At 44.0% G+C, this 27,279-nt stretch overlaps 1 protein-coding gene across 11 annotated transcripts in view; it reads left to right on the forward strand.

Annotated features, from left to right (window-relative positions):
• Positions 1-8,221: 8,221 nt before the first annotated feature.
• The window catches only part of ANKHD1 (ankyrin repeat and KH domain containing 1), a 188,612-nt gene continuing 169,554 nt past the window's right edge, over positions 8,222-27,279 (forward strand). For 8 of the 11 annotated variants that reach the window (XM_050962498.1, XM_050962499.1, XM_050962502.1 and 5 more), the window contains exon 1: positions 8,236-8,606. In XM_050962498.1, coding sequence (XP_050818455.1) covers positions 8,328-8,606 — 279 coding nt within the window. In that variant the 5' untranslated portion in view covers positions 8,236-8,327. Of the gene's footprint in view, positions 8,607-27,279 lie in introns of all 11 variants that reach the window. The other 3 variants (XM_050962508.1, XM_050962505.1, XM_050962501.1) reach the window with 3 other exon arrangements.

Below are 27,279 nucleotides of genomic sequence, written 5' to 3' on the forward strand. Positions count from 1 at the left end.
GGGTCGGGCGGCAGTCCCGAGAAGCGTCTGTAGCTGGCCCTCCAGTTGCAGGATAAGCTGCAGTCGCTGCTCCAGCTGGGCGGCGTGCTGCTGTTGCTGCTGCTGGAGCAGGGCGGCATCTCGTTGCTGCTGCTGCTCACGAAGGGCGGTTTGCTGCTGTTGCTGCTGCAGCAGCTGCGCTGCCTGCTGCCATTCCTGGCTTTCCGCCAGCAGTTGGAACAGCCGTTCCAGATCCATGTCTCGGTCTGGGGAACACTGGATCTCTTAGTGCTCCTACCGGCCCCTCCTCACAGGGGTGAGGGGTTCAGAGGTCCCTGGTCAGGTGCCAAATGTGGATGGGGGGGTGCCGGGGCTCAACCCTCCCTGGGGAGGAGGGGAGCCACACCGGCCTCGTCTCGTCATCCGAGGGCCTCTGCCCTTGGGACCGCAGTCCGCTCCGGCAGTTCGGGCCCTGTGTGGGGGACCGAACAGCAACACAGTTAAATAATAGGGGCCCAGCCCTGGGATCGGGCGGGGCACCAACACAGTTATAAACAGCTCTGGCCCTTTGGAGCAGGGCAGAGCAGTGGCAAAATCAATAGGGGCCCAGCCCTTGGTTCGGGCGGGGCACCAACACAGTTATAAACAGCTCTGGCCCTTTAGAGCAGGGCAGAGCAGTGGCAAAGTCAGAGGGGGCCCAGCCCTTGGGTCGGGCGGGGCACCAAACAGAGTTATAAACAGCTCTGACCCTTTGGAGCAGGGCAGAGCTCTGGACCTTAGGCTGGGAAGAGGGGGAGTCTGCCACCCGGTCACAGGTGGCAGGGGGAACGCAGGCCCACCCGCTCCTCTGCATTCCAGCCCGAGGCCCTAGTAGCGGCTGACGGCTCTAGTGGCGGTCAGTGAGGAGGTCCTGACCGAAACACACTGACATAGGCGCAGGGCCTTCTGCAGCCTGACTGTAGTCAGCTGCCCCCGGGCTACTTTCAGCCTCCCCCTCGGTTCCTACCTGGTCCGCTGGGGCGTCCAGCACCATGGGTTCCTCCCAGTCAGGGCAGGGCGATAGGTCCGGGAACACCTCCGGGACGGCGGGCCAGGTCTGGTCTGGCGGCTCCTCGGGGCCGTAGTAGGGACGGGGTAGTTCTGACAGCTCCTCGTCAAAGCGACTGCTGGGCAGCTCCGGCAGCTCCTCGTCGTAGCGGCCTCAGGCCTCAGCGGCTTCCTGGTGGTGAGGGTCAGCGGGCATGTCTACTCCTGCCGGCGGCCGAGCCCTGACTAAGAGCTGGGGCCCGGCTTTTATCCTTCCGGGTCGCTGCCTGACCCTTTGAGGGGCGGGACTTCCTCCCAGCGATTCCGCCCTGGGGGGTGATTGACGGGGCTCAACCCTCCCTGGGGAGGAGGGGAACCACACCGCCTCGCTACAAGCATTATATGGCCTTTGACTGGCCTCTGTGGTGATTTAGGAGCCACCAAAATCTTCTGCCATTTACCAGTATTGCAATAGAAACAGGGAGAGACTTAAATGAATACAACAATGAATAGAGGGGATAGAGACCTGAAACTATAGCATTCTCTAGTTCCTACCGAGATGGAAAGGCATCCACATACTCACTGTTGGTTTGCTTCAGCAGAAATGTCAGAGACGTTTGCGGCTGTCTACACACAAACTTGCACAGATACGCTACTCCGATAAGCTGATTTTCAACCATTTCAAGAGTGTTCATATAGGGTTTGCACCATTGTAACTAGAATACTGCAAGTTTGGGTGTGGACAAAACCTAAACTATAAAGTCCCCCTAAACAGGGCCCTTATTCAAGTGAACTTTTGTAGGTGATGATTGTAGCAACCTGCCTGGAACCTGAAGGATGGAGCACAGGTTATAGGAGGGAAATGTTTGGAGGAGGCAGCAGGAAGTCAGTCTGTGAGCACATGGCTTGAATGCTAGTACCTCTGTAAAGCATTTTTTAATATAGAGATGGTTTTGTATGAGAAACACTGAGTCCTCTCCTGTCATTACACACAGTACATGCAACAATGCTAGAGGCACTGGGTGTGTACAAAAGAACACTGTGTGTTTAAAGAGCACTTTCTGTCCATGGCTCATAAAGCATGCCACAAAAAACTCCACCACTGTAAAGGAGTATTGTCCTCATTCTTGAAGGTTAAGTAACCTTTCCCAAGGCCACACAGTGAGTCTGTGGCACAGCTTAGATCAGAACAGACCTAGCCTAAGCCCCAGTTCTATGCTTTAACCATATCATCAGTTTCCCTGCAGCAAAGGCAGTGCTACCTCATTGGGGTCCCTAACCCACACACAACACATACTATAAAAGCGAATGGGGGCCCCTTTGAGCTGCTCAGGGCCCTAAGCAATGGCTTAGTCTGATTATGCCTAGCACTGGCACTGCCTTGCAGACAGGTGTACAGAGTAAGTTTCCAGCACTAGGTAGTGCTGGGACACTCCTCTGGATTCTCCACCCACTCAGGCCTTGTATCAATAGTAAGGTGGCAGCTCATTTACTAACTTGGCTCAAGTCTCTGTTGTAGGTTAAACCAACCTCTGTGTCATTGGAATAGCATGTAGTAGCTGTGTGCCATTAGCCCCATTGTACCCTACTTCCTAGGATTAGCAAGCCCCTCTTAAAAATCTTTTCACTAGCACAGATTCACTAGCCTCAGTGTCATTATGAGAAATTCACTAACAAAATCCAGCCCTAAAAGTCCCAAGCGCCAGGCCCCTCAAAGTGCCCCAACACCTGTTAATTACCCCCAAATCCACCCCATTTCTTCACTCTAGTCAGCCTTTCTCCAGGATTGGCTGCCTCACATCTCAGAAGTTCACGTTTTTCTCTTTCTTCCAGCTGAAAGCAAGGGCCCTAGGAAGCTGCACCATGGATAAATTCCAACACACACATTGTCCACCTCAAAATAGTCCTCTAGCTAGAAGCACCTTGCTACACTTTGGTGACAAACTTGTGAGGAGGATCCCAGCCCTCAAACAATCTCCTGAGCGTGGCACTTGCTCCTGGACTGGGCTCTGCTGGCACTTCCTGCCAGCAGGCAGGACTGGAGCCTGCCCTCCAGGTGAATGCTGTGTTGCGTCTCCACTTTTATAGGCATGGCACTGTTTGACGAAGCGTGGTGAACTCAGTGCAGCAGTCTGAATTAGTCACATGAACTATTCATTTCACATGCACAAGGGCAGGTTTTAAATGTAATTGCATTCTCTGTAGGAGTCCTTGTCTCTCCTGCTCTGATCCCTGCTGATACTATTTGCTCTCCTTAGAGGAGCGGGGTGGGGGGTGGGCAGGGCTGAGCCTACATGAGTGTGCCAGGAGTTATGAGCGGCAAAGTAGCCAGTTCATTACCACATGGCACTGAAGAAAGTCTCATTATTATTACCACCTGTATCATTACTAGAATTTAGTAAATTCTGTTCCTGTGGCTTCTAGGCATCTCACAAAATAATCGGTTCATGGCATCCTGATGCTGCATCATGGGGTTTTGTGTCATAAGGACTCCACGTCACTGTCTGTTTACATGGCATGACAAACCCCATGTAGCAATATGTTGCACATGCTGGGCCTACTACTGCATGGCTCTAATCAGATCCTGAGAGCAATGTCCGGTGCCCTGGTGAGCTGGATGCAACTGCATAGTTTGAGGTTCAGTAGTCTAAGGATTATTAAGTTCAGACACAGTAGCTGGATATGGCAGGGTCCAGAAGCAGCATCAGCTGTAGTCCATTGTCAAGAGACTCTGATTGTGCAAGTTGGTGTTTGCCCCATCATCTCAGCTATTATGTTTCCCAAGGGATTAGCCAACATTTTAGTGGCATCTGCCTGTAGTCTGTGTTTAGGAGAGACAAATGCCTTTCTTCTGTGGCAAGGATCCATGGCTGGGAGAAGAGCTGGGGTTGCTGGATGCTCTCTGTCATGGGTAGCCTGAGGGAGGAGTGTGACATCCAGAATGATCCTGAGCCCCTAGATCTGGACAGCTGCAATGTGTACTGAGCTGTCTCACAGATTTCCCAGGACAGCTACTTCAAAAAAGAGACAATCATGGAAAAACCTGGACTGTGACGCTGCACTGTTGGCCAGGATGCTTCTGGCACTGCACAGGGGGAATCCTCTGTGTAGACAGTTTATTGGCCCAGCTAGATTTAGTGCTTTCCTATGGGTCAATGCCCAGTTGTATGCAGGAACTGACTTGCCAAGTGCCCCACAATACGGAATCACTCCTGCACTCTTCCTAGCTCCAGCCATGGTGCAGACAGTGGGAACAGCTCAGCCATATGGGGAAGGGGTGGGCCAGCAAAGTTCCATGCACTCCTGTACTTCAGAGCATGGGCCATGACAGAAGGCTTCCATGGGCAGATGCACAGAAGAAACCTCTGCTCCTGTTAGGACTCTTTTTGCCAGTAGAAGCAACAGCAGCTGATGTGTCTGCACAGGGCCCTGCTTCATGCATGCAAACCCACCCTGGCAGCCAAATAGCCATCCCTGATTCCTCTCTGTAGTGAGATGTTTGTGGTAGATGTCACATGAACTAACCCCTTCCCCTACCTCCAGCCTAGCTTGGAGCATGGCACTGTGGCTCCACCTTCTGTCTACTGACAAGGTACTTGAAATATCCTTTGTTGGATCAAGTTCTGTTGGTGGCAGATGCACTTTTGAACTTCACAGATTTCTTCTTTAGATCTGGGGAAGGAAACCAGTGTCCTTCCCCAGACCGGAGCTCTGAATAGCTTGAAAGCTTGTACCTTCCACCATCAGCAGTTGGTCCAATAAAAGATGTCATCTCACCCACCTTGTCCCTCTCGTATCCTTGGACCAGCCACGGCTGCAACACCACATTTTAAAAGGTTTTTAATTTTGATATGTTTTTTTCCCTCAGGCATCCTGCACTTGTAAGGTAGTTTTCTTTTAATAATAAATGCTGTTTTGTGCATTTTAATTTAATTTGAATTTTCATCTAAATAAAGCTTGACACAAATCACAAGTATAAAAAAATCATCCAGTAAATAAAAAATGTACTGTTCACCGTTTTCTAAAATAATACATTTAAAAAGTAAAAATCTGAATGTATGTTAAATGATAAAATTGCATAAATAAATGAGTATAGATATAGCGTGTCCTCCTGCATAGCCAAAAGAAGCACCATATTTAGTGGAGAGGCTGTATTTAGTTGAAAGTCAGCCTTTTTTAATGGTTACCAACTAATGAGAATCAATGTTTCCTTAGGAAAGTAACTAAAAATACAAATGAAAAACATGATTTCAATAGATTTAAATCAAGGCTTCCTGCCTGCTGATTTAAATCACTTTGGTTGGAATCAGTCCACTCTGGTGCCACATGGAGATGTGGGACATGGCCATAGTTTGGCAAGGGGCTAAATGTGGCTGTCACGTGTTATCACACAAAGCCTGACAAAATATAGGGCCAGCCGTGCATGGTGGTCCCTCCAAGTCACAGGGTTGGGGCACACTGGTATGGGATATCCCTGGGCTGCTCTTTGGATGCAGAGAGGAGAGTCCCCAGGACTATACTGCTGGCACCTTTCACCAACCTTACATTCCTCGCATGTCACGTCCTCTCTGTCCATGAAAGGCTGCTCTCCTTGTTGTGCCATTACACATCCTGCAGAGCTGTCTAGGTGCAGAGTGGAGCAGGCTGTGCTCTCTCCCATGGTGATGGAACTGTCACTCTCACATGCATGGCCAGGATCCCTGTGAGGAATGTTGGTTGAGTTCCTGCAGAATGTCACTCTGTTGCAAGGCTAGAATAGCCTTAAAGTAGCATAAGCTGAAACATTTGGGTTTTGGAAAAGAGATTTTACAAAATCCCACACTGGGAAATGTCATGGATGTGGGAATATGTTGTCATACTTTTTTCTCGCTCTCTTTCAAGATTTCCTGCAGTGCTTGCTCTCCAAATACAACTGCATAGTGCTTGGGGATTGGAACCAAAGGGAAACTGACTAGAAATAAAAGCGAACCTGATGTATCTATTTGTTGTTGTCTAAGGTGATTGCATTTTTAACAGGTGATTAAATGGACCAAGCAATGAAAAAGTACATGAGATTTGTAAAATCACAGCAGTTTTGGTCACCAAAGGTGTTGTTAGTAGCACAGGTGAATACAGATATACTGTATTTGTAACAGGTGGCTTTTAACCAGAGTGTGTCCTTTTTAAACAAGTTCCTTTTCTGCCAGGGGCAGTTGACAGTAAATCCAATTATTTAGTCTCTTATACAAAGAAAAACAAATGACAGTTGTGTCCTTGGGAGGAACTCAGGCTTTTGACAGTGACCAAACTGCAACCTGATGTAGCCCAACCTTTTGGGGGCACAGCTGTGCTCCAACCACTAGGGAACTCCTCTCTTCAACCCTTACTTAGGCAGGCTCCTGACATGAGTTTTCCTTCTGCCCCTCCCCCACAGCTTTCTCATCTCCTTCCCCCTCAGCCTTGGATGGGATGGTTCCTGCTGGCTAGGGTTGTTTGGATGACTCCCCTGCTACTTCACACCACTATGCTGCAGCGGGGAGACTCACGCAGCAAATAAACTGGCAGCAGGCAGTGAGAACCAGAGGAACAAGGATCATGGCTCCAACCTATCAGAATTCCTACAGAAGAACAAGACAACTAAGTAGGACCAAGGACAGAAATTTGGATGAGATCCTGCTAAACTAGAACTGCTGGCAAATATGCTTCCTAGGAGCAAGTAAACTCAAATGCCTGTCATTTCTTTCATCCTTTCCCTCGGACTTCTGGGCCAGGGGAAAGCCCCGACCCAACTCACTTCTGTCCCCTCCATCATGGGTGAGAAGTCCAGTCAGAGAACAGGCACTGAGCCCTGAATGAAAGGGCAGCCTGTTTTTTAAACTGATGGATATAGAGCGAGAGCACAATTGTTTCCATTGTCTCCCTGTACTCACCCGTATGTCCAACAATGGAAAAGTTGGTCCAATAAAAGAAATTATCTCACCCACCCTCCAACAATGGAAAAGCGTACTGAATGGATGTTCCCCCGCCCCCAATGATCACTAACAAAACAGAACATAAGGTTGCTGCTGGGTACAGGGTCATTGTTCAGTTTCAGAGTGAATGTCACACTGAGATGAACTTGTGGACTAGTAAGGTCCACAGCTGGCACTGAAGCAGAAAACACCCAAGCATTTTGCAGGAGGAGGAGAAGCTAGGTGGCACACCAGCCATTTCTCACGGCTGGGCACCTCCACCATCCCAGCAGAGCATATTAAACCCCAAGTAACTAGAGGGCAACAGCGGCTATTATGCGCGCTTAGCTTGGCTCCCGGCCCCGGGGCAGCTCCGCTTCCCGCATGTGCCAGCTCCCGGTGCCGGATTGGGTCTGGGACCCAGTTATCCCGGCTGCAGTAAGCCCTTGGGGAACTTCCCCCGCTGAATAGCCCCCACCAACCGCCTCGCGTCCGGCGGACTGAGCGTCCCTGCCGCATGGGCGCTCCGAACACAGCTGGGGCGCGAAGAGGGGGCACGTGAGAAAGAGAACCCGGCCGCATCTGGGGCAAGGGAAGGGGCAGGGAGTGAGCATCGCGGTGGGCGGGACCCGCAGCGTTCGAGAGGCGCCCATGGGGGTATCAGTAGCGACCACCCTTGGACTCAGCGTGGGGGTGGGGAAAGAAAGCAGATGGAGTTGCGGACTGAGTGATTGACACCGCACTCATCCAGTTGTATCGCCACTGCAGGGTAGGATGGGGCAGGCCGCTGGGACAGGAGGGCACGGCACTTATCATTGACAGACATGGCTATCTTCCAATCATAGTAGGGGGCGGAGCCTGGTATCACGGAATGAGACCTTCAGAAGGAGTCAAAGGGGAGTGTGTGACGGATTGGGAGACAAGCCAATCATATGGCGCCAAGAGCTGTGCGGTATGACTGATGCACTCTCTGAGCAATCGGAGTCCTGAAATCTCGAATTAAAGTTGACCGACGGGTATTTTATCCAATCAGTCTCCAGCTGTCCCGGGAGGGGCTTGACTGACATGCCAGATGCCCAGTCAGATTTCCGAAAATTCAGGAAGAGCCCGAAAGAGAACGGGGCGGGGCAGCGAGTACAAACCGCCTCGGCGTGTGCTCTCAAGGTAGCCTGATGGGAGCGCGTGACGAGAAGATGAGTGGCGGGAGATTTGTCCAATGGAGCTGAGGCGCAGACCGAGCATGGCCAATGAGAGTGGCAGGAGCGGGCGGGGAAGGCGGTACGGCGCTCCTAGTTCGGTTAGGTTGTGAGAAGTTAGTGGCGCTGCTGCTGGTGCTGTGAGGGGACGGAGACGGCTGGGCTGTGAGAGCAGCGGCGGCCCCGGATCAGCGCGATGCTCACGGACGGCACCGCCGCCCCTGTCGGCGACGAGGAGATAGACTCGGTCACTCCCCGTGCTCCCCCCACCGCCGAGGCCCCCGTCGCGGCCGGGCCCGCCCCGCTGGGGCTGCGGGCCGTGCGCCTCTTCGGGGAGGCTGGGCCCGGCGGGCCAGGAGGCCCCGGAGCGCCCGACGCCGGAGAGGCCGCCCTCGACTTCAAGCTGGCGGCCGCCGTGCTGAGGAGTGGGGGCGGCGGCGGCGGTTCCGGCAGCGATGAGGACGAGGTGTCCGAGGTGAGAGACCGATGGCCGGGCCCGGCTTCTCCGCGCTCAGCCGCTTCCTGACCGGCCTAGGCCGGCTCGCAGCGGCAGCGGCGACCTGGGGCCTGACCTTCTCTGCTCAGTAAAACGGGGCCCAGAACCCACCAGCGAGCCCGGGGGGGGGGGAGGCAGTATTTAGCCTCCTGTGCACCCAGGAGCTGGGGGCCTCCTGGTATCCACTCGCTCGTCTCGCTATGCGTCTCCAGTCGTCATGAGCGGGGGACGGTCCCTGTACCAGCCCTGTGCCCGCGGAATGGAGGCGGGGCCCCGCACCCAGACTCCTCCATTGTGACCCTAGTCTGTGGGACTCAGCACCCCCACATTTTTCTCTCCACAGCCAGTCTGGGAGGCGGGTCTCAGCCGCTCACCCCCCCACCCCAGGCTGGGAGGGGGTGATTTGAGCATCTCATCTGCACTCCGTCTCGGGGAGATGGGGTCCCAGTACCCACTTTTGTTTCATCAGACAGATGGTCTGGGTGTGGGAGGGGTTTAGTATTCAGTCTCTCTCTCATAGTGTAGGAGGGTGGTGGCTTCCAGTACCTGGCCACACTGAACCTATTCTATGCTCGGTTTTAAGGAGTGTCTGAGGTTCCCAGCACTCACTTATTGCTACCCTAGACTCAGGACGAGGAGGTATAGGGGTTCCAAGCACTTAGTTTCCTGATGAGAGGAGGGGTTTGTTTCTCTCTCCCTAGAGAAGAATGGAGGGCATCCCAGTGTCTAATTTCCCAAACGTGTATAACCTGAAGAGGGGTGTGCATGGGGGTATGTGTATGCCCATCAACATTCTATATGGGACCTGTGGGGGTTTTAAACTCTCAATGAATGCTGCTCCATCTGGTCTAGGGGTAAAGACAAATTAAGTTTTCATCCATCACCACCCATTGGTGCTATGGTGAGGGAATTAATTCAATTTCCTGTGTCACCTAATTGAAGGGGAGAGTTTTGAGATCCTACCCACTGCTACTGCCTCCACCTAAGCAGATGGTTCCTAGTGACTAAAGCTCATGTGTTGCAGCTCCCTAACCTCTGCACATCTTTGCAAGAGAGGAAAAAGGTACAATTAACATAATACTGATTTTTTTTCCCCCTATGTACCAGAATTGGATGCCTGGAGTGGCTTGATGCTTGAACTTCTCTACTTTACAATTTCACTTGAAGGGATGGACGGAGGGGCCCAGCACTTATTCTGGTGTCTAGGCACTCCATTGTGCATCTGTCCACTCACCCCTAGGCCTGGTGAATTCTGAACTGTTAGGCCTTGTCCGACTAAGAGTTGCACTAATTTAATAAAAATACATATTTTTAGTCCAGTTGATTTAGTTAAACTTGTGTAAGCTTGGGTAAAGTGTACAGGCACACTTCTTACAGCGTCCTAAATTAAGCTGAATTGATATGTCAGTTTAAGTGTCCACACTGAGACTAAACTGTTTTTAAATTCTAAATTAAACTGGTGGAACTTCTGTGTGTGAACATGGCCTCAATTTGAGATTACGTCCCATAAAAATCCTTGTTCTTGTAAATATTCAAACTGAAATATAGTCCAGTGGGGTTGGGGGTTATTTGTAAAATACTTGAATCCCCTCCATGCACTAGCTAAGGAAAAAATACCAATTGCTTCTCTTGGTATCTAGTATGTATCAAGTCTTCTATCTCTGTTCCTTCACATGCCAGTGTATATCTGTTTTACAGCAGTGTTTACAAAACACAGGTCTAAGTGAGAACCACTCTGAGAATGTCAGCTAAATAGGAAATCAAGAAAGATCTAAACATACCTACAGAGATTCTGATATAGTATCTTTATTCTGATATTGATACCATCAAACTGGTAAAGATTCTGCTTTGGAAATGTATCCTTTTGGGGTATGTCTGTGATGCAGATTAAGGGATGACGGTAGCATGGGTAGGCATACCTGCACCAACTTTACTCTAGTGTGGGTAACAATAATATGAAGATGCAATGGTAGAGTTTTCAGTGTGGGCCAGCAACCACAGTACATGATTAGGGCCATTGACAGGCGTTTACTGGGATGGGTAACCCATGCTGAAGTCTGTGTCACTATGTATTCACTAATATTATTCCCACTAGCTAGATTAAAGCTTACATAGGTAGGCATACCCATGCTAGAATCATACCTTAATTTGTGATGTATCTTTAGTTACCTACTTCTCTGTCTCAGGAGATGTGGATGTCTAATTAGTGTCTGTGAAGCACCCTTGTTGAGATCCTCTGGTGAATGAGGCTCTATAATGGCAAAGTACTATTTATAGTTGATGCCTGTAGTCTGTAGATTCATTATAAACCGTTGAGGGCAAAAAAGATTAGGAACTTTGTACAAACACTTGCTCAAGGCTGGAGTTTAGGAAATAAGGTCTTTCTGCAAGAACTGCTTTCTTATTTAAAACTTTTTAAAAGATGCTGCCAAATAAATATTCAGAGCCTTCCAAAATACATGTGTAGATAAGTTGTCTTGGTATTTCTGCCTGAGTTTGATCTTGAATGTGCTCCTTACCTGTGCTCAGTATTGGGCAGAGGTGACTGTAGGAGGAAATATGACAGAGAAAGATGAGTCTTGTGACTGATTCCCTGCTAGGTTGTTATGGAACAAGGTTGACACAGTTCAGGTGGAGCTGTCTTTTAGCCTCGTTCTCTGCGTAAGAATATTAGAGGCACCTGCTGCTGTTGTCCTCTGTCCCCAAAGAAGCAACTGTAAGCTCTTGGGATGGAAAACTGCAGCTCTTGAATTAGACAGCTTTGAAAATTTAACAAGTGTCTGAACTGTGGTCTCAAGTCATGAGTCGCTGACTTGGGTGTATGCTTTGAGGTACTACCAATGCTTGGAATTAGCGAGCACTTGAAGGGAGATTTAAAAATAAATAATACGCTTCTATTTATCAGAATGGTTTGGATGACATCCAAAAGTTTTGGATAAATGGAAGCGTTCTGTAAGTGACATAGGGTTACATGGAAGGGACACTGGCTTCGGGTAACTACGATTTTCAGATAGCTGGAATTATAGTGTACATAAAATGAAGGTTTGCCATGTCCCGTTAATCTGGGCTTTTTCTGCAGTTGGCTTCTATAGTTCTAAAAAGGAAACCATGCTGAAATGACGTCCGTAACAAGTGTATGTGCATGTGCCGTATTCTTAATATATTGCATTGATGTGGTTTTTAATATGATAAAATAACTGGATTAGGATTAGTCAATGGCAGGTGGAGAAAATAGCCAAATAAAATCATCATGGAGGTGCAGAAAATAAAATACAACAGAAGTGTAAAACAAATACAGGATTCAAAAATGAATACATTTCAGAGGCAAGATAAATAATACTTACAGCATTTCTTATCTGAGATTTGAAAGTGCTTTAAAATGGAACTATTATCCCTACATTGCAGATGAGGAAACTGAGGCACAGAGGGGAAGTGATTTGCCCGCAGTCACACAACCAGTAAGTGACAGAGCTGGGAATAGAACTCAGACCTCCTGACTCTCAGTCCATTTCCCTATTTCCTGCATTATTCTGCATCCTGCAAGATACTTAATGGGGAAAAAAACAGCTGGGGTGGGGATCAGGAAGTCTCTAAAGTAGAAACATACTCGTTCATTAGCCTGTTCATTTATAAGCCTACCCCTGCTCCCCTCCCCAATATGGTTAGGTAAAAATAGCAAAAACTGTATGACCCTTTCATAAGCTGACCTTATATTTCAGGGGTTTGCAAACTTTGGCTCCTGGCCCATTAGGGTAAGCCTGTAGTGGGCCTGGACGTTTTGTTTACCTGGAGCATCAGCAGGCCTGGAGCCCCTCAGCTCCCAGTGGCTGCGGTTTGCTGCTCCCGTTGGCTGGGAATGGCGAACCATGGTCACAGGGAGCTGAGGGGCTCCAGGCCTGCAGATGCTCCAGGTAAACAAAATGACAATATATTAGATATCAATTCAATGATTCCATAGAGTTTAAAATCATCAAATTTTGATGTAGACACATTTATAAGCTTTTTGATGCTTAACTTTACCAAAAATATTCAGTTTATAAACAAGTATATACAGTAATTGGATAGATATAATTTTTGAGCAATATCTTTGTCTCAGTTGTTTTAAAGGATTATTTTGTGGATGGAGGCAGAGGAAATGGGCATCAGAAATTGAAAAAACTGAGGAAGGAGAATAATGAGAATGAATTAGTTTTGAGTCAGCACAGGTCAAGAAACTGTACCTATGGGGAAAGATTAGGAAACCTTGGGTATGTCTCCAGTGCAATTAGACACTCATGGCTGGCCCATGCCAGCTGATATACCCCTTACGAACACATTTGTCTGTTTGAGTTCAAAGGGACAGTTCAAAGGGAACATACTTCTGAAACTAGTGGTGCAGATGAACTATGGAGAGGCTGATAAGGTGAGAGAGAGGAGATTCAGGAAACTAACACCTGTGATCACCATAAAAATACATCAAATGCAAATCAGTCAACAATTACAGATGATTCAAGCATGATCCATGGGAATCATATCAAGTAGATAATTTTTTCAGTAATAGTAGACAAAATAGTAAGAGGGATGCAGTAATTCTCCTGTACTTAGAGAGGATATTGCCACCAAAGGCTATTGCCCTCCTCATGTTTAATTTTGGAATCCCTGCAGATTGCCCATGGGTTTGGTAACAATAGTGAAGGTCAAAACATTCACATACCTTAAACTTGGCCTGGGTTTGTGGTTGGAAGCTGCTGTGGCCAATTTTAAATGAGTTAATCTAGTTCTGAGTGAACTGCCATCACTGAAGCTGGATTCTATTGAGCCTCTGGCAATAGGTGCTGGTGGAGTGAATAGGCATGGATATTAAACTCTTATTGATACTAGCTGCGATCCCTATAGGTTAAGTAGGAGTTAAGTTAGCAGGGGCGTGTGTGTGGAGTTTAAGCTACCTGTCCTTTGGCTATAGAAGACTACTGGGTCCAGGCCTATCATGTGAATCTCTTACCTTTCACCAATATTACATCAAATTCATCAACTGAAGTCTGCCTTTTAAAAAGGGAAAATTGGGCTGCAGAAATAGATGTACCAAATTGAAGTAAAGGACTATGATAGTTAAAGTATTTGCAATATTGTTTGCCTCACTGACCTAATATAAAATGAAAAAGCAAATCTGAGGCCATCCATAATGATAAAGGTACTCGAGGATCTTGGGGTTCAGAGTGGCATTTGACTGCAGTCATATAAAAGTTATGCAGGCCTCTTGTGTTCATAGTTACGTAGTCCTGATTTTTTCAAAGGAAATTAGAGTTCACCCCTGCTGTAGAATGTCATTTAGTCCATTTGCATCCCTTTTTCAGAGTGGGTGGCCTGACAGCAGAATTGCTTTATGTATAAAATGTATCTATTCTATAAGCCTCTGGGTATATTTACATGAAACATAATTAAAAATTGGACATAACATACCTTTAGATTCCCTATGGTCCTACGTTTAGAGTCCCTATGGTAGGCACCCCATATCCTCCTTAATACATAAGGATTTCTTGCAGGGTGGATAAAAAATAAATTATTTTAAAAAATCAAATGGGATTTTTCATCAGATTTTTTAAATTTAAATTGCATTTTTGTTTAAATACAAATTTCTTCTTAAACCCTTTAAAATTAAATCTGAAATGACAACTCATGTTAAGGCCTAAACCTAATATAATCTATTAACATTTAAATAAAGCTTCATCAGTGGGTCCTCTAAAAGCTTTAGTGAGCTAAAAGGTGTTGCTGTTTTAATTATATAACGAATCAGGGAGAAAACATCTGTAATTTTTGAGGCCAACTCAAGCTTCATAAGTGTAACAATGTCATGTATCAGAGGGGTAGTCATGTTAGTCTGGATCTGTAAAAGCAGCAAAAAGTCCTGTGGCACCTTATAGACTAACAGACGTATTGGAGCACGGGCTTTCGTGGGTGAATACCCACTTCGTTGGATGCATGTCATGTAGTGCATTATCTGTTTTCAGTCTCTATAACACAGCAAATACTGGTCTTTACATTTTCGCAAATATGTAAGTACTTCGAAGAACGTGGGGACAGACTTGCAAAGGTATTTAGTCACCTACAGATGCAAATAGATGCTTAGTGAGATTTTGAAAAGGGCTAAAGCAGATTATATGCCTGTGCCCATTTGAAAATCCCAGTAAGCACTTACCTGCATCTTGAAGCACCTAAAAAAAAAATACCTTTGTTTCTGGTCACCATGGGACAGATTTTTCAATCTGTCAGCATGCTGACTATAAATAACACTTTCTTTGTTTAATATATCAGTTAATTTGAAATGCAAAACACATTTTAGTAAACTTTTTTTTTTAGTATCCAGTTTATTTAAGGTAGTTTATTAGAAACAGTTTTAAGTTGTGGTTCTTACACATTTTTAATTGATTCCAGTTTATATATAAAAGCAGCTTGACGCATGAGTAAAAATTAACTAGTAAATAGAAAATGGTGAATGAAATTTCTTAACCTACAATAATTAAAACTTAAGAATGTGATTTAAATATATGTTAGGCTATATAATTGTTTATACTATATTTACATACATTTATCTTCCTGGTTAGCAAAAAGTGTCAAAACTATATTTAGTTGCAAAATGAACATGTCTGAATGCTATACCAAACAATGAGAATAGATATTTTCCTAAAGCAAAATTCAAAGTGGAAGTCTAAAACATGATTAGAATTAATGATTTAAATTAGGATTAGAATCAGTGAATTAAATTACTCTACCCTGATTTCTTTCATCCAGTATACACTCAAGCCTTTCTTCTGACCGAAAAAGAACACCTCCTGAACCCATTCCCCCTCCAAAGTTTTCACCTGAAGCAAGTAAATGTAATTTCTGTATCTGTTATGAGGACTCCCTAGTAGTTCTCAGTGGCATCAGCTGAAGTCAAAAATACTGTGTCCTGGGGAGTAAGTTCTGATTGTCCTAATATGGACATTCTATATTTTCAGAAGTGATAACATTGCTTCAGATATCACCCAAAGTCCTTTTATCTCCTGTGATTTTTTTATCTTGTCTTTCTAATAGAAGTGCCCATTTCTGGAATGAGGATAGTGTAACTAAATAAAAATTTAGGAATTAATGAGTTATACTAATCAAGTTCCTTTGTAAATATGGGAAATCTACAAAAATCGTGTTTATGTATTTAATAACTGATGCATTCAAGAATTAAGGACATCCTATTGTTTGAAACCTTTCCACTGACACAGTATGATTTTCAACTCCTGTGATAGTCTAAATTATAAGAACAGTTGGACTCTCTTGTTAGATTATTCTCATTAATACACTTATTTGTAAACCAGCTTTTAAAACTAACTACCTCTGTGTAAATTTGAAAGCTTATTTCTCTCACTAGCAGAAGTTTGTAGGGGAAGGTTAAAGCCTAATTTTGGAGGAACTATAGGGTCTTTGAAATTTTGGGGATTAAAACAGATCATGTTGTCTTCATTTCCCTTTTCCATCTATAACCTCCTAATAATCAGTTTGAATATAAACTGGAGATTTAACATTTTTCCTATTTGTTGTTTGTATAAATTCAGTTTCTTTTGTAATATATCTATCAAAATGTAGCTAGAAGAGTCATGTTCCTGGATATAGTATGTATTAATACTGTGCAAATATGTTGTGAAGAAGCAAATTCATGTTGTGAATGGTCTCATTTTTCAGTAGTTCTGCTATAAAATGAGAACTTTTTTTCCCTCTTCTCTCCCCATTCCACTTTTGGCTGGTAGAAACTTTATAAACATTCATCCTCTTTAAATCCTTCCTTCATAGGGCCTTGTTTCACAATATCTCATAATTCTGACTAAGCAGGTCTGGTATAACTAATAAAAAATGTAGTGACTCCTTTCAGAGCCATCCAGTTTAGTTTTTGAGACAGGTGTTGATAGATGGTTAATTGTTGCAGTCTTTGTTGGTCAGAAGAACCCAAAACTCCGATCCTCACTTGACTATGTAACACTTCTTATAGGTCCATTCGCTGGCCCTACTCCAAAAATCCTTTTCTTTTTGAAAATAGAAGACACTTTACTTTAAATATTTGTTTAAATGCACAAAAATATACAGAATATGTGCTTGTGACTTGACTTGAACATGTCAGGGGCCCAGAGTTTCCACTAGGGCCATAAGTTACTCCTCCCCAATTGCTTTCAATAAAAGACAACCCACTCAACGATTCACTTAACTACAGAAATCAAAACTCCCTGATGAAACCTTTTCTCTCCATCAATATCCTCCTTACCCAGAAACCTTAGTAAAATGATAAATGTTAGTGTGCCTGGAAGGCTAACAAATGTGGCCTGTTTTAGACCAAAGAGAGAAGGAGATCAGCTTTTCCAAGTGAGTGCATCATAAAGAGAGAGGTCTATCACTAGGCCCCAGTCTTAAATGAAGGGGACTCCCGACCATACTGCTGATTGCAAAGATGACAGTAGAGTGCAGGGAGAGAGGCCATCGATATCCAAGCTATTCATGGTTAAAAACAGCACATTATTTACCATTTGGATTTTAATCTTGAGTTTCCAGTGGAGAAGAATTTAGCACGGGGATTGTAGTGGAGTTGTTTTGTTCACTGGAATAGACTTTTTTGTTAGGATAACTCTTGAGGTTTGCTCTATATTTCATTTGCTGGCTCTGCAGTGGCAGAACACGCATGTAAACTTGTATGTGCTAGGTTTGAAAAGATTTACTAAAGATGGCACAAGATTTAGAAAAGCTCAGCATGGTCTCCACCAAGCTATATACTTCTATATAGTAGGTGACTTGAATGTGGAACACTCTTCACTTCTTTCAGGGAGCTTTGCTTTTTCTCTCTTCTGCTGGCAGTTGAAGGTCATTGCAGTACCCTTCCCTACAGGAGATCCTAAGAGTTTTATCATCTTATGTAGGAGTAGTCACTTTTAAATATTGAGGCTCTCTGGTGCCTGAAGCATATGGGTGGGGATCAGATTGCTGAGTTGCTAGATGGCGTGCTCATCTGTTCCGTTTATGCGTTTTTAAGCCCTCTTCTTTTTTGTATTGTCAAGTTATCTAAAAGTTATCTAGAACTGATTGGACTCTTAAAACTGGCACAATTATATGGAATTCACATTTTGGGGCCTAAACTGCTTGATGGCTCATAAATATAACCTTTCACATTGGGCCATGCTTGAAAAAGATCACTTCTACAAATAATTGTTTACTCTACCTGAGCCCAGATGGTATTAGCTGATCAAAGCAGCCCTCTCGATGATTTTTTTTTTTCTAGACTGAGAAAAAAGTGTACTTGTAAATGTATTTGTTTTTAAAGTGAGCCATTACCCTAGTATAAAGAAGACCAGTTATGGGCAGAGTAGTAAATCAAGAAGACTAAATAAACTATGGGCTCCCAATCCAGCAGACATGTGTTCTGTTTTCCCGTGTTTTCCTCTTTTGAGTTTGACACGGGTGATGTGAACATTCCTCCGGTAGTGAAGTAGAAAAGAGGTGATAGCTCCCCCAGCCTCAACGCACTAGCATACCTTGTTAGAATGGAGAATGGAATCTTTCAAACCCAGGAATGGGAAGTTATCTCTTAACTTGTGCTTTTTGTGAAGATTCAACCTGAAATATGTACAGTAGATGGTTTTCCCTCCTAGGGTTGCTGGTGGTAAAGCAACTTCCCCCAGTAGAGCATAAAAGACAACCCCAAGGAAGTCCATTAGTTTTAAACAAAACATGGTTTTATGCTGCTTCTGGTAACTTGAGGTTTGTGTTTGATATATATCTTTTAATTTATTGTGTTGAAATGCTTGAACTAGAGTCTGGCTACACTGTTTCTCTCTCATCCTGGAGTAAAGTCATAATATTACTTTTCTTATATTGGTTATTTCCTTGAAAACAGTGATGTCAAACACAGGATTGTTTCCATGGAAATAGATGACATCAGAAACTGACTTGGGTGCAAAGTCTGAGGGGTGGGAATAAATGAGCTGCGGGGAAGCCTTTTGAAGCAGTGATTAAATAATGAAAAAATGGATCAACTGATTAGTAAATTGATTAGTGTATGCTGAAATATACTTGAACACATATAATGCTTAATAAATGTAACTACCTTAGACACTAAGGCCTAGTCATCTGTTTAAGGCCTTCCTTAGGTTCAAGACTAGTCCGTTCTCCCCTTGATGTGTACAGTTAACTCCCATTTGGTTTCATGTATTATGAATATGCTTTGAGAATAGAGCAGATGGCAGTCAGAACCAACACTGTATATATGGTGAGTCCCTTGCTGATAACTGCAAAGAGTCATTTGAAACTAAAACTTCGTCAATCTGCCTGTCTGCTAATCGGTTCTGGCTGAGTCTTGTTTTATTTTATAACTCTCTTAAAGTAGTGACTGAAATATCTGCCAATCTTGTAGCTTTTTTTATAGGCAATTCAAAGAAGTTTCTGCACTTGTTCTGTTTTTCTGCTAACCTTACTTAACCATGACAAAACTATAAGATTATAGGCACACTTCCTATATTTTGAATTTGTTGCCTTTCAAGAACGTTAGTTTAATGTCTTGTTTGTGGTTGAACTTCCACAAATCACATGGTCCTAGTCCAATAATGGCTTCATCCTTAGCTCTGCCCTGGTAGTTTCCAGTATTTGTGAAACTGTTGAGAGGTATTGCTTCATTTTAAATATGTATTTTGGTATAGGAAAGTTCAGTTGAGTATCTAAGTGAGAGAAATCTGCTGATGTGTTTTATATGGACCACCTGTCCAACTCTTCCCCCCCCCCCCCCCGAATGTCTGCCCATAAAAGTTATTTGACATTGATTTGTTAATACTAGCATAAGAAAATTCAAAGCCTAGGACTCTGGATGTCTAACTTTTAGCATGGAGCAATGTTCCCATACTGCATTTCTCTCTTGATGTATTATATAGGTATGTATTTGTATATGCAAACATGGCCTGAATTTTGAGAAGTGACTGGTGATTTTGTGTCTCCAGCATGAGATGCGTTGAGGTATTGCAGGTTGGGCACCCATAATTGCTGATCACTAATATTTTGTACCCCTGTGAGGGTGTGTGTTTTTTTTTTTAATATGAGTGCAACCTTAGCTCTGAATTTTCAGAGGTGGTTTAAATGTTTAATATTGAGGTAATTTTCACTCAAATGGTATGTCTGCAACTTCAGATTCACCTGGGCATTCTCCTTATGGTATTCAGCAGTAAAGGTCCACTCTGGCTCCTGAGATCTGACAGAGAATAGCTCCTTTCATGCACAACTTAAGAGGTGTGCAGGAGGGAGGATCTCTTCCTGAGCACCTTATATGCTTAACATATGAGTAGAGGGGGGAAGGGAAGCTAACCAGCTCCCTCCACCAAAACCAACCTCTGGAGTCTCTGTCCTCAACAAACTACAGTTGGATTGTTGGCCTTCCAGCAATCCCTCCAGTCTGGGAGGCCTGATAACTTTATTTATGCTTACTGGGAGCTTAAATAGGGCTTCTGGTGAGTGTTGTTGTTTAAGGATGCTAACAACCCTTTTTAAGGCTTGTAGAGGCAATATATATTCAAGTACAATAATTTGTTTTTAGGCTTGCAGGAGGGTGGGGTCCTACTTCCCAAGACTTTCAGCGGGAGTTTGTGTGTTGGGGGGAGGCGTCATCGTGTGTGTGTGTGTGAAGCAGTGGCGCTAATGAACCTCTTAAGATGTACTGTGATTTGGAAAATCTGTTGCTTCCTTGTGACACCTCATACTCTACTGGAACTGTAGGTGGCCTCCAAGGTCTGTGCTCCCTCCATATATCCATGCTTGTATGCACCTCTTGTGGTCATGAGATAAGAGAGGTGGTATTAGCCTTCGCATGGAGATGAGACATGTCTACACGAGCGCTTTTGTCAGTAAAACTTTTGTCGCCAGGAGTGTAGGGAGGGAAAAAAACATCCCTACCTAATATAAGTTATACTGACAGAAACACTGGTGTGAACAGCACTGTGTTGTCGGGAGATGCTATCCTTCTGACATAGCTACTGCTGCTTATTGGGAATAGTTTAATTATGCTGATGGGAGAGCAGCTACACAGGAGACCTTACAGTGGCACATCTGCAGTGGTACAGCTATTCCACTGTAAGGTCTCTAGTGTAGACATAGCCTAAATAGATAAAACCAGTAAATGTGATTAAATTATAATCTGGCAAAAACTGTTATATTATTCTGTGATTACTATCTTTAAAATTACAAACAGGTTTATTTTTAAAATTTACAAACAGTAAATAAAAATAAGACTTCTTTGTGCTATTCTTTTGTACTCCTTAACAATTCGTCCATGTTTCCACTTTTTAGGATGACTTTTCAATTTTTCAGGTCATTAAAGAGCTCCTGATGGAGCCATACTGGCCTCTTACTATTCTTCCTAGCTTTCCATCAAATTGGGATAGTATATAGTTATGCCTTTAATATTGCCCCTGTGAGAAATTACCAGCTCCCCTGGACTACTTTAGCCCTTAATTTTCTTCCTTTTGGACCTTCTGTATCAGTCCCGAGTTTGTTAAAGGCTTTGTTTTTTTTCAAGTCTGTTGTCATTATTGTCTTGCTCTCACTCCTTCCTTTCCTTAGAATCGTGAAATTATCATTTCATGATAATTTTCACCCAGTGTGCCTTCCATATGCAGATTCACTGTCAATTCCTCCGTGTCGGTCAGACTCAAGTCTAAAATGGCTGTCCTTGCTCCACTTTCTGAACCAAAAAGTTGTCCCCAATACATTCCAAGAACTTTCTGGAAATCTTGTGTTTTACCATATTACTTTACCACAACAGCTGTCTGGCTAGTATTGTATTGGATATTTATTTATTCTAGAAAGTCTTCTTCCTGATTTATTGGTTCATAGTAGACCCATACCATGATATCAGCACTATTCCCCCCCTTATCTTTGCCCAGAGATTTTCAGCTGTTCTGCCTCTCCTTCCTTCTTACCTCAGAACAAGTTTATATATTCTTGATGTATAATGCAGCACCTTTTTTCCTGCCTGTCCTTCTTGAACAAGCTATCCTTCTATACCAATATTCCAGCCATGACTTATCCTACTAAGTCTCTGTGATGCCAGTTAAGTCATAATTTATCTAATGTGCTTCTAGTTCTTCCTGTATATTCTCCATTTTGAGGTCTGTCTCAGGGCTAGAAGCTTATAGATAGAAAATTAGATCCTCAATAATGTGAAGTCCTGATGTGTTAGAGCTGGTATGCGATTCTGACATTAATACTTAAAACATAATTTTAAAATTGTTTAGACTTTTAATCACATTTTGGTTTTGAACATTAGATCTTAAATAAATTAATCCAGTGCACTTTTGTCTCATTTCTCTTTTGCTACAAAGTGGCAAAATTAAGACTTTAGAACAGTTTCAGAGTAGCAGCCGTGTTAGTCTGTATCAGCAAAAAGAACTGGAGTACTTGTGGCACCTTAGAGACTAACAAATTTATTTGAGCATAAGCTTTTGTGAGCTACAGCCCACTGCTTCGGATGCATCTGAAGAAGTGGGCTGTAGCCCACGAAAGCTTATGCTCAAATTTGTTAGTCTCTAAGGTGCCACAAGTACTCCAGTCCTTTTTGACTTTAGAATTGTGAGCCTCTGAATTTAGGGTGTGATAACTCATGAACCCCGTGTCCAGTTCACTTCCAGTCACAGCAGCCACTCCATAACTTCTCACTTTCATTTACCAATCCTATCTAGAGCAGAAATACTAGTGATGGTAACACTTAACTGATATTAGTAACACTGTTTTAAAAATAATAGTTTAAGTTAACAAGTTTCTTTAACCATCATAGAGAAGACTTCTGAACAGAATAAAAATTAGTTGTTATCCAGTGGGCTTAATACAGGCTTTGCACACCATGTATGATTCTTTATGATATCTGAATAATTCAAATTGTATAGTGGTGATCTCATGTATACTTCAGTTTTACTTACAGGATAGCCAAGATTGAGAATAATCTTGTAGTGCTGACTAGGAGGTCTCGGTCATTGATCAGGATCCCATTGTGCTTGGTGCTGTACAAACTCAAAATATTAAAATGGTCCCTGCCACTAAAAGTTCAGGTTTTTTGGGGTACATCTGGAAGACGCTCACCTAAAGAAATGGTAATATTGCAGCTTTCACTTTCCAACACAAGGGCGCACATTTGTTCTTTTGTTTTTGTCACTTCTGATTTCCTTTTTTTTTGTTTAGCAAAAGAGAGTGCTGATTCTAGGGATCAGTTTTCTCTCTCCCGTGTCTATATCTTAGTCTAATCTAAGTTTGCCGGTACTGCTAAGAGTGCATTTGCTGGTATAGTTTAGACTGCTTCTGTCATAACTGTCCTACTCAGATCTGAACCTTAGAGTTCAGAACATGAGAAGCTAGCATGAAACCTCCAAACTTAATTATCAGCTTGGATCTGATATTGCTGCCACCAGCCAGAAAAATTCCAGTATCTGGCTCACTCTGGTCTCCCCAAAACCTTCCCTGGGGAACCCCAAGCCTCAGATGCCCTGAGTCTCATCACAAAGGGAAATAACCCACTTCCCTTCCCCCTCTTTACCTCCTCCCAGATTTCCCCGCCCTGGGGACCCTAGGATACTCCCTGCTTCAAGTCCTTGAAACACAAGTACCGAGAGATCAAATCTCTCTCCCCCCTCACCCAGAGGGTATGTAAAGTCAGGCTTAGTAAATCTAACACAAAGAGATTTTCCCTTTTTCCCCCTGTCTTCTTCCTCCCACCAATTCCCTGGTGAGCTACAGACTCAATCCCCTTGAGCCCCCACTAAAAAAAAAAAAAATCCACAGGTCTTAAAAAGAAAGCTTTATATAAAAAGAAAGGAAAAGACATAAAATGGTCTCTGTATCAGGTGACAATATACAGGGTCAATTGCTTAAAAGAAAAAATGAATAAACAGCCTTATCCAAAAAGAATACAATTTAAAACATTCCAGCAACTACACACATGTAAATACAAAAAAACAATATAAACCTATTGTCTTACTATCCTTGTACTTACAACTTGGAAACAGAATATTAGAAAGCCTGGAGATAGAAAGATCACTCTCAGAGCCGAGAGGGTTACCCAACCAAGACAAAGAACTCGCATCCAAAACTTCCTTCCACCCAGATTTGAAAAAGTCTTGTTTCCTGATTGGTCCTCTGGTCAGGTGTTTGGTTCCCTTTGTTAACCCTTTACAGGTAAAAGAACATTAACCCTTAGCTATCTGTTTATGACACGCCCCCCAAATTGCAGACAGTGGGGGCTCAGGGAGATTGAGTCTGCAGCTCACCAGGGAATTGGTGGGAGGAAGAAGACAGGGGAAAGGGAAAATCTCTTTGTGTTAGATTTACTAAGCCTGACTTTACATACCCTCTGGGTGAGGGGGGAGAGAGATTTGATCTCTCAGTACTTGTGTTTCAAGGACTTGAAGCAGGGAGTATCCTAGGGTCCCCAGGGCGGGGAAATCTGGGAGGAGGTAAAGAGGGGGAAGGGAAGTGGGTTATTTCCCTTTGTGATGAGACTCAGGTCATCTGAGTCTTGGGGTTCCCCAGGGAAGGTTTTGGGGAGACCAGAGTGAGCCAGATACTGGAATTTTTCTGGCTGGTGGCAGCGATATCAGATCCAAGCTGGTAATTAAGTTTGGAGGTTTCATGCTAGCTTCTCATGTTCTGAACTCTAAGGTTCAGATCTGAGTAGGACAGTTATGACAGCTTATTTTGCTCAGGGAAGCTATGTTAGTAAAAGCACTCTTTTTTGCCAGTATAACTGCATTTACATAAGGGCTTTTGCTGGTATGGAAATGGTATAGGTATATGTGAGTGGGGGTGGGGGGGAAATCTGCCTGCCATCAACCAACATGAGTATACCAGCAGAAGTTTAGTGTAGACCTGGCTTTAGTCTGATTTTGTTTCTGTCCCTTAGTTTATTGCTAAAGCTATGTTTTAGTCATGGGTATTTTTAGTAAAAGTCACGGACAGTTCGTGGGCAGTAAACAAAAAATCAATGCCCAAGACCTGTCCGTGACTTCTACTAAAAATACCCATGACTAAAACTTGGTGGAGGGCTGCTTGGAGGCCCTGCGGGTGTTGGAGGAGGGCAGCTTGGGAGCGCAGGGCCAGTAGGCTTCCTACCTGGCTCCATGCCTCTCCCCCATCCCTCCCACAGCACCAGCAGAGCTTGGGTGTGGGAGGGGACAAGGGGTTGGTGCATGGGATGGGGTGAGACGGGCTCTGGGTGGCGCTTACCTGGGGTGCTAGCATCTGAGTGAGGGGGATGTCACCGCTTCCGAGGAGCCCTGTAGGTAAGTGCTGCCCAGAGTCCACCTTACCTTGTCCTCTGCCCCATCCCACACCCAAACTCTTTTGCTGCTGAGAGAGGTGGCGCAGTGGCCCGAGACTGCCCCAGCAGTAGCTGGTGCGACTGGCACAGGGGCTGCCCCTGAGCCAGGCACACCAGCCACTGCAGAAGTCACAGAAAGTCATGGAATCCATGACCTCTGTGAAAAACTCATGGCCTTATTAATTGCCTTTCTTTTAAAGCAACTAGTGTTGCTCTTGCAAAGCTGTCTTGAGAGGTTTAAAGCCTGTGATGTTTGTTCAGTATCTCGCTCCCTGACCTGAAATAAACCGAGACTTGGTATTGACCTATGGATACCTATATAGTTGTCAGGTATTTGTGAACGCATTTGCTATAAGAGATGAGCTCTTTTGTAATTGGATCTGTAAACCTCTCGGTGGCTGCTGCAGTCCTTTGGCAGTAGTTCAGCAAGTTCTGTGAGCTAGAACAATGCAGGTAAGTGTGCCAGTGTTAAGTGTCCCTACTCATGTCCTCGTGTCCAGTTGCTTGGGGTCCAGTAATAGTAGCTTGCCACATCATCTGAATTCTTGGTGCCTGGGAATTGCTGAACATTTACAATGGGTGTTGCAATTTTATTGAGTAGCTATGTCTTAAATCAACACTTTCATGTGCATATCTAATCAGCTACCAAATAAGATGCCTATTAGCTGCTCAAAGCAGCTCACAAAGTAGTTCAAAAATAGCACAGTGACTGGTTGCTCTGTCATTTCACTACACTTCTGACTGGGTTAAATCAAAGAGCCCAAATTCTGCAAATGCCATATTAGTAGCTTTTCAGGGGCTTGAGGGCTGAACCTAGCTTGCACAAACTTAATTTTTATTTTAAAAAGAACAAAAGTGCATATGCTTAATATTTAAATGAAGTGATATTTCTAGTTTGAGTTAACATAATCCTGCTAATTTAGTTTTTCTTCCCAACAGCTGTACGGACAGAGAATCTTCGTTCACTGTAATAGCTGTGTCCCTAATGTTTGAGAAACAATGTCAGTTAGCCAATTTTCAGTCTCTTTTTAATGGCAAAATCTTGCGAAACTTGTCTTAAACACAAAAAAGGCCCTGGCAATCCTGGCTTAGCCACTTTTGTAATTTGTTTGTATATTTAGTATTTTCATACTTAAGGCTATGCTTGTGGGGGGTACAAGGGATGGGATGGGAGTATTCAGAGAAGCAAATTTGTAAATGCCTAGGGTGTGAAATTTTTTACCTTATGGCAGCAACTTCTTTGTTCAGCCCTCTTTAATACAGATATGCTTTTTTTTTAACATGTTAGAATAGGCACTGAATTGTGTTCAATTTCAAGCTAACCCAGTGATCTGGGAAGTTGTCTTTGTCATCTTAAATTGTGTGACAACCAGCTCCCATATTGCACATGATACAGAACTAGTGGGCAGCACATTTTTAAAGTGACAGCAAGTACATGCAGTAAGATATCATTTTGAAACTTTAAATGTGACTATCTTCTGATAGTTTTTACAAGTAAGTTGAACCTAAAGGTAAGCTCAAAGGAGATAGGCTACAAAAGGATTCTAGGTAAGAGAAATTTTAGCAATATTAAATCTCTTCTTTCTTATCTAAAACTTCCTGTTTATCTGGTTCATGGTTGGAAATTGTAGTTACTAGTCTGTCTGACTGTAACTTTTTGTCTTGTAAGTTCATATTTAGGCTTATGTGAATATAACTTCAGTTAAGAATTTTAACTGAAGGAAATGATTTCAATTCAGAACAGGATCACATAGCTAAAATGTGCTTTCTGTGTGGAGAGGTAAAATGGTGAGCTTTAAACTATTAGATTAGCAAAGAACGAGTATTGTGCCATTGAACAAAGCAGGGAGGTGTTCTGTTACTGGCCCTTGTCTTTGCAAATAGGAATGGGGCTTGGTCTACACTACAGAGTTAAGTCTACAGAAGACAGCTTACATCGACCTAATTATGTCAATTCCTATACTACAATGCTGCTTCTGCCAAAGTAAGTGGCCCACTACACTGACGACATAACTCCACCTCCATGAGAGGTGTAATGCGTATGTCGATGTAGTTAGGGTGATGCAGTGTCTGTGTAGACACTGTTACTTATACAGTAAGTTGTTGGATGGAGCCCTCCCCCACCCCCAGTCCTGGCACTGAAAGCCTGAGCTGTCAGCGGGGCGCAAGCTGTGAGGTGCCCTTCCCCATGTTGCTGCCTCTTGGGCTCCCCTCCCCTCCCCTCCCTCTCATCCCTCACCGGGAGCCCCCCTTGCCCAGGGGCTGACAGTCTCAACTATGAGCCTGTGTGGGTCTTAATTCACAGCAGGGAGCCTA

The sequence above is a fragment of the Gopherus flavomarginatus genome, chromosome 7 (assembly GCF_025201925.1).
Source record: "Gopherus flavomarginatus isolate rGopFla2 chromosome 7, rGopFla2.mat.asm, whole genome shotgun sequence".
In the NCBI taxonomy this organism is placed as follows: Eukaryota; Metazoa; Chordata; order Testudines; family Testudinidae; genus Gopherus; species Gopherus flavomarginatus.